This window comes from Astatotilapia calliptera, chromosome 19, assembly GCF_900246225.1.
Source record: "Astatotilapia calliptera chromosome 19, fAstCal1.2, whole genome shotgun sequence".
Classification (NCBI taxonomy): Eukaryota; Metazoa; Chordata; class Actinopteri; order Cichliformes; family Cichlidae; genus Astatotilapia; species Astatotilapia calliptera.
Window position 1 is genome coordinate 25,599,943 of NC_039320.1, and position 16,193 is coordinate 25,616,135.

At 41.5% G+C, this 16,193-nt stretch overlaps 1 protein-coding gene across 3 annotated transcripts in view; it reads right to left on the reverse strand.

The window, feature by feature from the left end:
- eml5 (EMAP like 5) overlaps positions 1 to 15,909 on the reverse strand; it is a 49,296-nt gene extending 33,387 nt beyond the window's left edge. For 2 of the 3 annotated variants that reach the window (XM_026151798.1, XM_026151797.1), the window contains exons 1-5: positions 15,375 to 15,908; positions 7,410 to 7,569; positions 4,781 to 4,879; positions 4,329 to 4,397; positions 274 to 459 (exon numbers count right to left, since the gene is read on the reverse strand). In XM_026151798.1, the coding sequence (XP_026007583.1) occupies positions 274 to 459; positions 4,329 to 4,397; positions 4,781 to 4,879; positions 7,410 to 7,569; positions 15,375 to 15,571 (711 nt within the window). In that variant the 5' untranslated portion in view covers positions 15,572 to 15,908. Of the gene's footprint in view, positions 1 to 273; positions 460 to 4,328; positions 4,398 to 4,780; positions 4,880 to 7,409; positions 7,570 to 15,374 lie in introns of all 3 variants that reach the window. The other variant, XM_026151799.1, reaches the window with a different exon arrangement.
- Between the last annotated feature and the right edge of the window lie 284 nt (positions 15,910 to 16,193).

Sequence of the window (16,193 nt, forward strand, 5' to 3'; positions counted from 1 at the left end):
GGAATGGACATGTACTGTAGTTATTATCCCCTCCCCCATTCGCCTATCCCCCCTCACCCAGCTGTTGATCCCGTAGATATCATTTAATCCTGTGGAGGAAAAGGCTGATCCTTTTCTACAGAGCAGAATCAAATAAATCCAGCGAGCATAGCTATGAACCCCGTTAAGTTTACTAGCTGCTTTTACTTTAGTTCTGCTCTGTATGTACCTGCAGGTGTGCAGGCAAAACCCGCCTGAGCGAAAGACCACAATGCACCCTGATTACACACTTACCCCATGAGCACCCTGCACCGTCCTCATCAGGTTAATCCCTTTCCACACGTAGATGTCACCGTTCAAGGCACCTGAATAGGTGACTTCGTCCTTAGCGCAAGCAAGGCAGAGGATTGTTTGGAGATCCCCCGTTTTGCCAAAAACACCACGTTTGGGCGTGAGAGCATTACCGCATAAGCTCCAGAACTGCAAACACAAACAGAAAGAGTGGAAGAGTATGGTGGCTAATAATCCCCTGTGTAATCCTGTCCTGAAACGGCAAAGGCACAATTACGCAGTATTTGGGACCAAATACGTGTGTTTTGGCACGCACGTACAACCACCATTAAAAAACACACACACGCACACAGACCTTGAAAGAAAAGTCAAACTCAAAATACCTAATCCCACACCTCACCCCAAGTCTCTGTATGCCATACTGGGTACTCTCGCTGGGGGGTGGGGGCTGTGTTGTAATCACCTGATCAGCATCCACAGACACACGCACATACACGCATGCTCATGATTTATGAACAAGGTCATTGGGATGCACAGGCATGGCCTCGTCTGAGGGCGAAATCCATCAAACGGAGGGGGAGAGAGTGAAAATGAGACGCTCTGTCTGCATGGAGATGAGATCACAGGGACAAAGCTCAGGAAAGGCGTCTCGAATACTGAGACACAGCCATCCTCACGTGAAACCGAGACACTCATCACCGGCAGGCGGCAGAAAAATGACACGCTGACAGCCCATTTTCTGCTTCACCTGATCATGTGTTTGACAGCTGCTTCGTATTCAAACCTATAGCTTGACTCAAAATGGATATTTGTGTTTCGGACAATGCACGAATGATTGCACAGCAGCTTGATAGGGACTAACAGGATAAACAAATGAGCTCTTTGAAAGTGACAGCTTGTCACACCCTCGCTAACACCCATTGCCCTGACTGATAGAGCTGTTGCGCTCTAAGAGGAGGGACTGATTATCATAGACAAGCATCGCAGATGCCATCAGTCATTTAAGGCTTGCACACACCGTACCAGAACAGGACTTTTCTGGTCTTGAGCTCTTCACTGAGATTTCAGGGAGCATTTGCGAGTTAGGGAGCTTTTGTGGTTTCGGTGAAGGTTAAATAGTGGAAATCATAAATGTGTGATGAATACTGGGACACACAGGTGAAAGTGTGTCAAGTGCTGGGTTTGGTAAGGGTTCGTGGGAGGGGGCTTTGTCGCACAGCCTGTTGCCGAAGCAGTGGGGATGGATGCGGCGTGACTGCACAGACCTCCCTGCCCGCAACTGATAAGGCTGCGAGACACAGGCGCTGGCTAATCCCTTCGCTGCAGAATTACTGAGAGAGCACTGGATGCTGGAGAGGTTTATGATGAGGCCATGAGCAGTAGAGGAAGGCACACAGGGGTAGGGACAACATGGAGGAAAGGTCCCTGAAAATGAGACTCCTCTGAGTCAAAATCAAGTCTTGGCAATGACACTTTTGAGCGAGCTCGTCCTCTTAGCACAGGATTAGTAGTATGTCGTTAGCTCGGTTACCTCCACCATCACCCCAAGGGAAAGCTTTTAAGTGTAATTAACATAGAAAGGTCAGTCATTCATTATCTACTGCACTGCACGTCCCTGTACGCCCTGCATCCCACTCACAATTCCCCCTCTTGCCCAAATACAGTGACCCTAAATGTTGCTGCTGCACTAACAGAGGTCAACTATTTGGCAGCCTGCTGTAAGGACAGCTAACTGACCTGAACTCAAGCCGACCTCTGTGGCTTTGTGGCTTTCAGATGACCAAAACACAAAAACAACACCTCTCTCGCTAGCTGTTTTCATCATGTACCCATGACATTTTACTAACCGTGAGTTGTGGATATATTTTATGCTGTTCTAGGCACGTGAGTCTGCTTCTATTTATATCTGAGTGGTGTGATAATGTGTTGAGATTATTATATGCTATGAACACCATGTGAGTGAGATCACCATGTCGGTTTAAAATACACAAGTACACTGCTCTGCCTCGGACCGGAAGGCGTTGCAGAGGGTCGTGAAAACTGCCCAGCGCATCGCCGGAGCACCACTTCCTGCCATAAAAGACATCTACAGGAAGCGGTGTCTGAAAAGGGCTGGGAAAATCATCAAAGACCCCAGTCACCCATCACATGGACTCTTCACCCTCCTGCCCTCTGGGAGGCGCCACAGGAGCCTCCGGACTAAGACCACCAGGTACCGGAACAGCTTCTTCCCCACAGCTGTCAGACTCCTGAACTCTGCCTGCTGACATCTGACCCACGTTAACTCATGGACTGAACATACACACACCCACAATGGACAACTGTACCCTCAAACACACAATAATAACATGGAGTGAACCACCACTCACAACCACCAGCACTTTATATAGCCTCTGTAGAAACTATCTACACCCTCACTTATCTTAACTGCACTATTGTATAGCTCTGTGTAAATAATCATTCTGTACATTCGATAATCTTTAATCCTACAACTGTTTACAACTTGCATAGTTCCCATTTCTGTATAGCTGTATATCCCAGATTCTGTAAAGTTATTTATTTCATATTCTGTATAGTTTTTCATATTTATATCCTGTTCATAGCCTGTACATACTTATAGTTATAGAATATTCACAACATACTTCATACCGTGTACATTATAACATACCATAATAGACCCATTTCTGTAATATACTTACATATCTATATTATTGCTAATATATATTGTAATATATCTATATCACTAAAGCACTTCTGGATGGATGCAAACTGCATTTCGTTGCCCTGTACCTGTGCATGTGCAATGACAATAAAGTTGAATTCTAATTCTAATTCTAATTCTAAGATGTTTTTCCTCATAAATGACCCAGTCATTTGGCGTCACAGGAAGTTAATGCTTTGTTGTGAGAAGTCAAACAGCTGGGAGAAACTGGGTGACAACACACAAAACATAAATGTACAACAGTCTTCGAAAAAGCTGGATAAGTAGGGTATATGTTTGTGAATTCAAAACACAAAGTGATGAGTAGCTGCATGTGGAGGAAAGCGTCCCCACCACAGAGGTGGTGTTTTCCTCCTCCCTGCTAGTGAGTGGATTACTGGGGCTAAATCTCCTGTATGCTCTGAGTGCTATAATCACAGAGCGAAAACAGGCCAGGGGAGCAGATGTCACATGGTCTGCAGGGTGAAGGGCTGGGGAATTATGTGGGACAATTGCTGGATTGCCTTGGCATCAGACAACCCGAAGGGGTGAAAGGAGATGAGGAGGACGGAGAAGGACCAAAGGATTCTGCAAAGACTGGGGGGGTTGGGCGCAGCAGTTTCTGCATCGAGGCAGTTGAGAAAGAGTTCAGGGGGTAATTACTACGAGAGAACATTACACACCGAGAAAAACGTACAGTAGGTTAACCCCCCGACCTCACACCCCCTCTCGACTGCATTGCCCACTTAAGCGTGCCTGAATACTTAGCCTTGCAGAGCCAGAGGGTACATTTCCTATCTGAGCGTGATTCATTCTTTTCCCAATGTTTTGGAAATGAGCCTCCTCTGAACACTACAACTACACATCCCAAGGGACGGCTTGGCGAAGACAGACACCCTGCATCAACTCATTGAAGATTTATGAGCGCCACTCTTGAAAAGAGTGATAGAGATAGGCCTGGAAAGGGAAGTGAGCACAGCTGCAGTTTGTAGAGCGGAGTGCTTTTATAGAGTTGAATGGGGATTTTGAAAGGGGGAGCTGAGTAGCAGAGTCACGGTCTTCAACAAAAAAAAAAAGAAAAAGAAACATTTTACTCTCTGCAGTGCAGATTACTACAAATTTGAGAGAAGAGAGAGAGTGAGTCTTTGCCTGTCCTACTTATGTTAAGTGCCTTATAGCCATGAAATAAAACGAATTTGCATAGATCTATTTTAAGGCTTTGATGTGGCCATGACGATAAAGCGGGGAGAACCGAGGCGCCATGAAAACTTCTAAAAATCATAATCTGTTTTCATATATTGTGCAAGCCTGAGCCATCTATAGTACACTGCATAAAACGACCAGGAAATGGCTGTACCTTGATATGTTTGACACCGCAGCTTACGAGCTTGCTCGGCTGGTACAAATCCCACGATATGTCAAATATCTGCAGGGAGAAAACACACAATGCATTAAATACCACAACATCCACCTTCAAGTCTGGACTTTTAATAATCACATTCGCTGCAGGAGGAGGAAATTAAAAGGGAAAAAAAAGTGTGTGGTGTGTCTGTGTGTGTTTACCCTGCCTGTGTTATAACGTGTGTGGGCTGAATTAGAAAACAACAGCTGCCTGTGTTTCATCTTTTTAAAATTCCTTTTCATTAGACGTATACTTCTCTCCGATGGGCTCTGGAAGGCTTACAATCAATCAGGCCTAACTTGTTTATGTCCCTGTTGGGCAGGTGCTCCATCCTGCATTTATAGCTAATTGAGGCGGTCAATACAGAGCTTGTGACAGAGGAGCAAGGGGAGGAGGAAAGTGTTTACCCTGTCTGTATGACCGGGAGCGGCTGCCAGAACCTTCCCTCTCCTCCAGTCCCACACACAGATTGTGTTTTTCGAGTCCAAACCCACAGACACCAAACACTGTAAAGAGAGCAAAGAAAAACAGAGACATCACAGACTCTCACTAATCACTGCAAAACAAACTTAGCTAGCTCCACTGCAGCATGGTAGGTCACAGTGAAAGGGCTAATAATGGCTACAGAGCAGAAGAGAACAGTTGTCCAGCCTCTGGCGCTTCCAGTGAGCACATTTGAGTGCTTTTGCTGGAGGAGCCACCTATAGCCGACTGAGTGAGTAGGCAGCGGCAGCAGTGGAGCAGAAGAGAAGAGAGCAACTCTCATGGAAATCCTTCACTACTCTGCTGCTTGGTTTACATCTTCGATGCAGTGCTGAATCAGTGTTTGGCTATGGACAGAAGTCTCTGGTGAGGCATTTGCACAGTTTTAACTGAATTTGAAAAGCCAGTGTTTTAATGATGAGGAAAGAGGCCCCGAGTGTTGAAACCCAGTGGAACCGTGCAGATGAAGGCGGCTGAGATGTGCATTCAAACTCAAGTAATGTTTTAGCAGCGGTAGTGGCGTAGCTCTAGGGATGTTCTGTCGACGGGTCTCGCTCAGCAGTTATTAGATGAATCTCTGTGAATAGTTGTACAGATATTCATTCATAACAATAAAAACCTAGAATGATTTTGGGTTTTTTTGATCATCAAAGCAAAGCAAAAGTTTTGGTGCTATTGGAGCCTTTTTGGCAAGGATCCCTTCACAACACTAACACAGATTTTGCTGGTTTGGGGTTAATGAGACATAACAACATGGACTGAGGCAAACATTTTATCATTTTAAAATAGTTCTTATTGGTATGGACGGTAATTAAATTAGTTTTTTTTAAATACTGTAACTCAATCCCTTTTTTGAGACATAGTTCAAAATCCTTTATGCCCAAATATCTGGTATTAATGATATTTTAAAGAATCTGTAAGTTCATAAATGTTATAGCATGCTAGCATGCTAAGGTAAGACGGCTAAGATGATTAACATTATACCAGCTATATTTCCCCATATTGATACTGAAAGGATGTCAGCATACAAAGATTGCTGGTTGTTGCTAGGTAAAACTGGTAGCAAACAACTTTATGGTTGCTGCAAGAACGCTGTGATCACACGTAGATTGCATAAAAAGACACAGACTTGTCTTGTGGAGAATTTTTAATCAAATAATTTGACACTCCTACTAATATTAATAATGATACTGTTATTCAGTGAGTGTCTTTGTGTTAGATTGTATGGCTCCAGCTTGCTAACTTGTTTGCTGAACTTTCTACTCCACCCTCTTCCTTAAATATAGTGATTTCTGGCTCCAAAAAACATTCCAACATGCCAAAATGCTAATAGTGTGACTGTGAGACAAAATCACTATTTTAGTTGAGCAACTAAAACTGGCTCACAGTTACATCTTAGTCTCTCAGGCATGTCAGATGTTATGACATAATCATAAAGTCTAGCAACCACTAACCCAGGCCTAAAATCTATAGCATTTATACATTTATGTATAAAACCTTAAAAACTAATTGTGTGATTTTTTTTTCATCAAAAAAGTATCTAATTTATATCCACAAAATGATGTGTTATATATTATGAAATCATCACATCCCCTAGCAACCACCTAAAATCTCAAATCACGGATGAAACCACATAATAATTGTTCGCAAAAACCCTTGATCACTGCATAATCTGGCATGCAGAAATTGTCTAAAACAGAATAAAAGAGTCAGTAATATCAGTAATGCTGTAATATCTCGGAGAGAAGGAAGTGTCAAATCAGTGTACTTTTTTTATATTGCTATAATAGATGGACAGGGTAATGGCACCAGGGATTTATTCTAGATTGCTCTGAGTTCAGCTCTCACTTCCTCTGATCCAGGAAGGGGGAGCGATGGAGGGTAAATAGAGCTGCTAAACTAATAAGCGATGGATTTTTCTCTGACTTTAAAAACTGTCACCTTTCATCTAAGTCCCCAGCTCATGACCCGAGCAGGAAAGTAACACAGGGTCATATTCCTTCCCTGAAAAATATAGGATGTTAAAGTCCACTTTGAAAGGCGTGTAAATACAAAACCTGTTCTGTATTGATTTTCACAGTTCACATCAATATGATATCTGAAGGTTGCAGTGTGTAAACGTTAACTGGTGACAAGTCCGAGAAAGATTGAGACGATGACAAAAAAAAAGATAAAAAGGAGGTTGCTGGAAAGTTGGTTGTGTCAGAGAATAAAAACTAAATTGTCTGGATGCAAGCCTGTTACGTACGGAAAGTTTATCTCACTTTAACACTGCAAACTGACAAGTTCTGTGATGCAATACGACTGTAGCTCAGTAATCTCAGTTGGAGTAATAGGAAATATGGCATTCACAGCTGCAAAATGCTCATACAGTTCTGCAGATCTGCTATCTGGTGACACTTCCAGCTCTCTTTGGCTCCCTAGAAACATCCCCAAATTTTATGGCACTGGACAAAGACTGCAAAGATTAAAACTACAGCAGCGCTGTTCATCTTTTAATGTGACAGATTCTTACTGTCTTTTAACATTTGCATTATTCTGCAAGAACAGTACCTGTCCCTCGAGGTCAAAGGCCAGGCAAGCAATGCCATGTGTGTGCACATCCTTGAGGATGGACACGGTTTGCACAGTGTAGGAGTCCCACACACAGATGTAAGGCTCCTTGCCCACCTGTCCCGTGGCCACCAACACTCGTTCCGGATGGAGAGCTAAGCTGCGCAGAGAGAAAACGGGCAGAGAAAACACCTGGTTAGCATAGCTATTTTGCGTGATTGCATGTACATGTGTGAGTGTGTAGTTGTGTGTGCAGACAAGGGATTCACCCTCCCAGCAAATGAACACATTAAGTCTCCAATGGAAACAGAGTGGCAGCTTGATGAAGTGACATGGTTCAGTTAACTCAGTCATGCTCAGTGCACACACACACACACACTTAGCCTGGCTTCATGTGTGGTATCAAAGTATAAAAAGCAACACTGGCAAATCTGTGAATTTCATCTTTCTCAGCTTTTATTCATAACCTCCCTTGAATTATTTTTTGCCCTTTTCACCTTTTTTAATTCATATGGGGTTTCCTCGCATCACTGGGCATATGTTTGTAACACTGTTACATAATCCCCACCCCCCCCCCCTTCGCTCCACTCGTACCTCCCCCACCTACAAGCTATCCCACTCTACAGCTGAGCAACAGCCTGCTGTATAAAGCTGTCACTCTCTTCTCCCGCTCCACCCATCCTTTCACCAGACCCCAGTCACGTTCCAGGCAGGCCTGAGTGATTTACTGGGCAAGGCTTCCTCTCACCTTGTCCTGGCCTATATAGTTCACGCTGCGATGGAGCTCCCTCCATTATAATCAGACTGCCTGTTTTGCCAACTGCTCTCCAGCATTTGTAATCCTGGCGTGTATTCAGACAGCAGGGCCAGCGAGGCTTCACGAACCGAGCAGCATCAACCTGCTGAGTGAAAGCGGCTCCCAACAAATAGCCCACTTTGACTCTCTAAACTACTTTGTCTCATCTTTCTCCTTCAAAGTTTTCAGTGTGGATCTTTCTGCCTGACTGCTGACACTTTATCTGCATCCGTAATGCGCTGTCATCACAGAGCAGATAAAGCTTGGTGGTGTAACGTCTCTGAAAGCTGAGGTGGGTCTGATGTGACAAGCCTGATCTTTGTCATCCTTCAGCCCTCTCTGCTTTTTCTCTCCCTTTGCCCCGGCTACGCCACCGACTTCGTTGAACCTCTTTCCAACTTGGCACAATTTCTCATCTTACTTTTTATGAATTATATAATCTGAGCAAAGCGGCTAAAAATAGCATTCAGAGGAAGAGAGAAATACTGAGATGCAGACAGACAGCAGAGAAAACTGCTTTGGCATGACCAGGTACTTTGCGGTAAATCTGTCTGGTGTGTTGACGTAAAACATGATTAATGAAGATGAAAACTTCCAACATCTTTGGAGTCACCAAAAAAAGGAAGTGCTGATACTTATAACTCCTATCCTGTAGTTAAAATGTGGTAGGTCCCCTTTACAGCGTGAAAATCAAATGCAGTCTTCGAGCCAGCTACAACCAGACTGTTTCCCTTACATTCCTGTCAGCTGAAGAGCTTGTTAAATGCCATCACTAATGACTCTGCCTGCAGTGCATTTCCACGGTTCTCCTGTTTCATATAGGCTACGGCTGTTTGATGCATCTGTCCTCCATCTGCATAATGCTGTAGTACAAAACGAGCTATACGGCAAACAGAGCAGCGATTTAACTCCCTGTTTTTTTATAGATATAGCTGATTTCTGACAGTGAGAATGCAAAAATAGAGCACAGGAACGACACGCTTGGTTTGCAAGAAAGATAGGAAACCCCATGAACAGAGCTCATTAAAGTACAGGAGGCCACAATTGATCCTCATTTTAAAGTAAGCTCCCGAGACACATGCAACAGTAGTTTTCTTTGTCTGATTTTCCCTACACTGGATTAAAAAGAAGCAGCGGATTAGGACATTTCAGAAGGTCTATATAGTAGAGGATATTTCCCAGGATACTGCAAAGTGTTTTTAATCCATCAGCTTGCTCCAAAAACTAAAAATAGAAAAGATAAAGTAAGCAGCAGGTATGTAGAGTAGTGCTCTTCTTGATTAGATAGATGATGATCGGGGCAAAGATTCTCTTACAGAAATTTAGTGACGTTACAAAAATAGAACCAAAATTGTCATTTTATTTTTTTCCTCAAATGATTAGTTAAGGAACAGAAATTAATTGGTTTAATTATCAAGAAACCACTAATCATTTGTAAATGATATTTTTTTGAATGTGAGGATTCACAGAAGCAATATATGCTTCATATATCAATTAAACAATACTTAAAGTAGTATAATAGTCAAAAAGGCATCACTGACATCTAGGCTGTTTATGGTAAGGGTGAAGTATAATATAAGGGTATCTGAGCATGTGTAGCCGCTTCCACCTCATCAGTGTAAAACATTCATAATGCCACTTAAAACAGTCAGTTATATATATTTTTAACCCCAGTGACAACACTGCTGAATCATACCATTGTGCTAAGTAACTGTATGAAACTCTGGAGGATCTTAATTGGGTACGACAGATGAGCTCTTTAGAGAACAAGCTTCCTTTTACAGAGTAGCCCTGGCAGCTACTAACAGTGAGTGCATTTGTGATTGTGCTGGGACTTTTTAAGAGTATCCTGGCTATGTGTTGCACACGCACCCATCTGGATAAAGTCTTTTCCTGGTTTTAAGAAACTTAGATATCCTACCTGGAATACTTCAATAGAATTAGGGACAAAAAATAAATATAAAAATACACTGTGACAACAATTATTGATACTCTGAAACCAAAGAAATATTTTTATTACTAAATGCAGAAACTTTTACCTGCTTCGTGACTCAGTGGGATGAACTGATAAATGATTCTGTATATATGTGTGAGGGAGACACATATATACAAAATAAATGCAACACTGGGACAACACAAGGACTGAAACAACACATGTATTTAAAACCTTGTTATTATTACCACCCCATGATAATAGCTATGTAAATGCAAGGTGCTTGCTGTGATAGTGAAAAATATAGAACATAACTGAACACAATTAACAAAATTAACCCAAAACCTGGGAAGAATAATAATACTTAGGCATGCAAATACACTCATTGGCAATATGGAAATGCATGTAAAGATATGAAGCAGGCAGTCTTATTGGTAACAGATTAGTCTAGTGTTCCAATAAGGCTTTTTCCTTGTGGATATGGTGGCTGAACATTTCCAGCATGCGATCTAGAAAAAGCAAAATGAACAATTACCATAGAGAATGATATTATACTGAGGCTGGCGCCTGCATATAAAATAAGCTAAAGATAACGTCTTAGGAAGTAGATCATCACAAACCATCCATATTAATCAACACTAAGACAATGGAAGATGGACGCAAAGATGGATATGTAAATCATATCAGCTCTCATAGCTGCTGTCAGCAGTAAAACTATCTGAAAGCACATTCTCACACACTGCTCTAGTGTATCACAGTGATTTGTTTCACATGCACAGCTCTAACTTGTTCAATAGTAGTCAAAATACTGTATTTATTATTTTTTAAAATGCTTTTTTTTGTTCATATCATTAGTTTGTGGACAGACAGACTCTTCTCTGCAAGCCAGACACGTTGTTATTGTACAAACCCTGCAGCAGTATTAATGGAAATGTATTCACAGCATCTCTCCAAGCTCACCGAGACAAGACCAGCCTCACTCTGGCATCTATAATCCATAATTCTGGCAGTGATCCATCATAGAGGTAACATGATATTCTGAGTAACAGGAGATGGCCTTTTATTTCTGTGTTCATGAAACCCTCTCGTTAACTCATTAACTCTCAGGATCAAAACAAGAAAACATGCAGAAAAGATCACAGTGCAGAAACAAAAAATGACTTATCAGCCTGTTATTGTCCAGCCAGAGAGTAATTGTGCTTTCTCTCATTGCTCGATTTACATTCAGTTTGAAACATGAGGTCACATGTACATATGTTCAGCATGAATACAGAGCTTGTGTAAGTTACAGGCCTATTTTATTGCTTGCATTTTAAGGCAGCTTCTTGTATTCTGTTTATTGCGTTTGCTGTTCATGTCACAGTGATGATGAAACTCGCGTTCAAGGCTAGACCATCAAATAATGACTACACGGAGAAGGCCGCCATGCCTCTATCTTCCCACGCTTTTGTGAATTTACACCCACAAATGAAATAAAATGTAACAAAAGAGGGATTTTTCTGCCTCAAATTGGCCTTTGGAGTTGACTTTGCAAGCACGTCTGGTCTGCAAGAATCTGCGTAGATCTCTCTTATTTCTGGCCAACCCCACTTAAAAATAATTGATTTTAAATTATTTTATTAAAACCCTTGTGAATTTCCTTGGTAGAGGAGGCTAAAACCTCTTTGGTGGAGGCCAAGGTTTTTAAGTACAGGAAAAACCCTGCAAATACGTGCTTTCCTAGCAATCTCTTTATCCCTGAATTGAGTGTGCAGTTAGGTTTGGGTCATGGGTAACTCAACTGGAAAACCACTGTGAAATTCTAGAACAATACCAGCACACGTGCTTTAAAACTAAAAATTTAGCTTGTTTCAGTACCATTGTATTTTTTGTTTGTTTATTTTTTATTATTTATCTCCCCCCACCCCCTTCCCGGTCAGCTACTGACTGAACTACCATTGAACACGGCAGATAAAGATCAGCCTCTTTTTTCCCATAAGGCTGATGGAGTGAGTAAGACTCCTATGAGTTAAAAGTGTAGCCAGCTGTTCCTTTTGCTTTGAATGTATTCGTGTGAATCGGTCTTTGCGTGGACAGTATGTGCTCTGAGTGTCGGGGTTTAAGCTTTGTAGTATAGACCAGTGGGTCTCACACTGTGGCTCAGACAACCAGGTGAAAAATATGAGGTGAGACTAAAGTCAAAAAGAGTTTCCACAAACTTTATTTTTCCGTTAATGGTGCTTTCAGCTGCTGCTTTATTTTCCTAAGGTTCACCACGGTGGATGGATCAGCATATTTGATTTGGCACCGATTTTATGCCGACTGGCTCTTCCTGATGCAACTCTCCTTTTTATCAGGGCTTGGCACCGACACTTGGAGTGCATTAGCTTGCGACCCTGAGGCAGGGTTTGTGATCTCCCAGGGATCTTTCACATGTAAGGTGAATGTGTTAACCATGTTAATGATTGGTAGGAAAAAACTAAGGGTTTTCTAAAGTGGTGCATTCCAGCAGTATAGCCAACCTTCCCAGGGTGTTTCCTCTCTTCAGGGTTTGCTTACCAATCCGACCAATCATGCCTCCTACACACATAAGCATGATTGGTCTGTATACAGTTAGCCAAACTTAACTGTATTAAGTTTCCTGATAGAATTCTGTTCATTTTTCTCATGTTTCTGGACATTTGATAAAGAAAAAAAGTATTTATGTGTAACTTCAACCCAGGTTATTAAAGATATTAAGAAGAGTGAAGAGTATTTTTAATCACAGTCCTAATGATTTTTCTTGAGTGGGAGCCAAGACTGTTTATATGCAGGAAAAACTCTGTTTCTGCTGAGGTTTAGCAGGAGCCTCGGGCTCTTAGAGTTTCTGACTTGAATAAAAGCCATTTGGAACAACGGCAGATATGAGGAAAGAATAGCAAAAAACAGTTTTAACAAGGCTACCCACTCTAATGATGTGCCTCACAGTACTCTGCTCTAACTGGAGGTCGTTAACTGTCTCCCAGGTCTATTCTGTTATCGCCCAGTAACATGTTTATTTACATTTCTAACAAAGCATTAAAACCGCCTAAAAGGCCAACCAAAAGAAGGCTAGACTACTGCATCATTGTCTGCTCAGTCTTTCATTCATGTGTAAACCTGCCAATTAGCTCTTCCACATTACTCAGAGACCAGTTAAAACAGACTTCAGGGTGAATAAAAAAGTGGGAGAAATGGGTAAAATCAGTTTAATCTGACAAATGTTCCCATGTGACCCCGTCAAAGTGAGCTGTGAAAAATTTAACCTGTGAAAATACTCAGAGTTATAAATGTCCTAGGTATATATGGATAGGTTGAAATTTTGCACTTTTTAATTCACATTATTATATTTTAGCATTTTGACACAACATACCTTCATGAATCCATTTTTGTCTGGATAAAACTTCTTGTATAATCTTTCAATGTCTGATTCCTGCTGTGCCAAAAATGTATTTGTAATACAGTAATTTTAAACAGTTGAGAAATATTAAATTAGAGATTCTATTTAAAATCATGAAATTAAAACCATGATGAAGTTGAGTGGGTGAGCACATGTATACAACATGTATACAAAGCTACTACAGGATTTTATTTAAATTCATATATATATATTTTTTACCTTGATATGAGCAGCACGCCCAGTCTTGATAATAATAATGCCATTAAATTTTCCATGGCGCCATGGTGGGTTTGATGGCGCCATTGTACAAAAAAATCAGGTGGATGATGAGTGGGTCAGGTGAGAGGCATTCATTGACTTTTTACAGGATTACCCAAAACGAGTGCTGCAATGACCCTGTAAAGTACAAATTAATGTAAAAATTGCTTACGAATCTACAGCAACAGTGCATCAAGAAAATGAAGAGAAGCAGTATTTGAATTTTAAGTCCCTCTAAAGAAGCCACTTCTCTTCCACATGAGTTTGTGCAACGTGATAATTCAGATCTGAATGTGGCGAGCACTGCTCCTGGTTGTGCCGCAGAAGTCATATTCAAAGGCAGTATTTAAAAGAGCTTCATAAGCACTCCTTCGAGGCCTTTAAAATGGCTATTACTTGGCATTTAATAAATGACAGCTTAAGGGACCTATTTAGCTTGCACTGTAAGTACATAGCGCTAGTTCAAACCACCTGGCTGCACAAAAAGCACATGGTCACGCTATGAGAGGTTTCTGCATTTCACACTGAAATACTCTGATCAAATTTGCAGATTTTACACCAATTTACCACTTTTGTACTTTCAACAGTTTTGCAGATCATATATCAGATTATTGTTTAGTCTGTGACTCCTCCTGCTCACCATTTGAACTCAGGCACTTTACTCACAGGGCAGCGGAGGGTTAGTATCTCTACTGTCCGATTAATAATGGAGCAGGAGTCCAGCTGACGACCGACACAGTATAAAGCTAGTCATCTCCAGGCCAACCCACACACAGACGCACATATGTCAACACAAGCACTAAACCACTGGTCACAGGTCATTGTTGTGCAGCATGCTGAGAAAGATGAGTGATATAATGATTAATGATAACTTTTTATTAAAAAAAAAAGGTTTCAACATTTTCCCTGAGATGCAGAGGTCGAGCTACTAAATCCCTTATTACCTCAATTTTCCAATTCAAGGATTCCTTCAAGGACAGCTTTGTTCAAGTGCATTTTTCAGATACTGCACATTAGTATTGGACTGCACAAAGGTAAATATGCCCATTTTACTGTCTACACTGTCAACCTTTCTTTTAAAAATGACTAAATGTTGAGCATCAATGTCAAATATTTTACATTAAACCACATTTTATATTAAAGCAGCAACCCATTCGTCCTTTTTGTACGAATGGGTTGCTGCTTTTCCCAGGATGACATTGTTTAAAAGTAGATTGTCAGTGACAAATAATTTTAAAGCATAAACATGAACTCAACAAAATAATTTTTAAAATATTAGTTTCTGTTTAGTAATTAATGTTAGTGTAGTGGTTCCTTCCAACATGGGAGCAAGAGCAGTCTTCAAAGGACCCCTTGCTTTGCTGGAGTGCCCTTGAGCAAAATATTGAACCCACAGCAAACTAGGGATGCTGCTAAGTAGGGGTGCACTCCCCGTGGAGCTGAAAAATATCGCATTACATTGCACAAGGTGACACCAGCTCCAATAATGACAACTCTACACTTTCAGTACACGTTTCAAGTCTGGTGCTGTCCACGGTGCTGAAATGCATTTATATGTTTATATAAACATGTCATTACTACCTGATTATGTCATCGTTGTGCCCCAGGTAAAATTTCTGCTTGTGTTCCCGGGTGTTATACACAACTCCCACACCGGCGACGAAATAGACAATTTCCTTGGCGGCGGTGTAGTACAGGTTGTTGCGGCACTGATGTCCCCGGTATCCGTACACCCACTCCAGTCTCAGGTGGCAGTTGGGAGCAGTCCTGTCAGCCATGTCCGCACTTCCGTGTGTGTCTCTCTGTCGCTATCACGCAGGCTTTCGGATATAGTGTCATTCACCAAAAAGGATTTATTTGAAGCCCGCGTGTCCCATTAGGCTAGTTCCATTGGAAACAACCAGAGTCAAGAGCAAGCGTTGAAATCGGGCATCTTTGCGGGTTATGTGAATTAAAAGACTCGCTGCCTGGTAATATGAAAGCCCTCTGCCTCTGTTTAAGAAACTGATTTCTACGCTTGTGTTTTCATTCAGTCTACTTGTACTTCAGCCCCGGGCTCGCGGTCCTCTTCGAGTTGGGTCAAAGCTCCTGTCAAATCCTACAAAGATGGAGCTGTACTGTTATTCCACAAGCACCGCCTACAAAGATGACGGAGGAGTCCATTACCCAATCAGATGCTTTGACTTACTCAGGAGGAAAAAGCAGGAGAGGACAACTCCGTCATTACCAAGAAGCAAGCAGTCCGGGTGCTAGACCCTATTTCTGAATATTTTTTATTTAATGTCAGCATTTGTGCTTTTAATGTGTTCTTTTCAACCATATAATTAAAAAAATACCAAAAGCAGGTAATTGAAATTTTAATTGTTTTAAAATTATGTATTACTTAGTCCATTCAAGTAT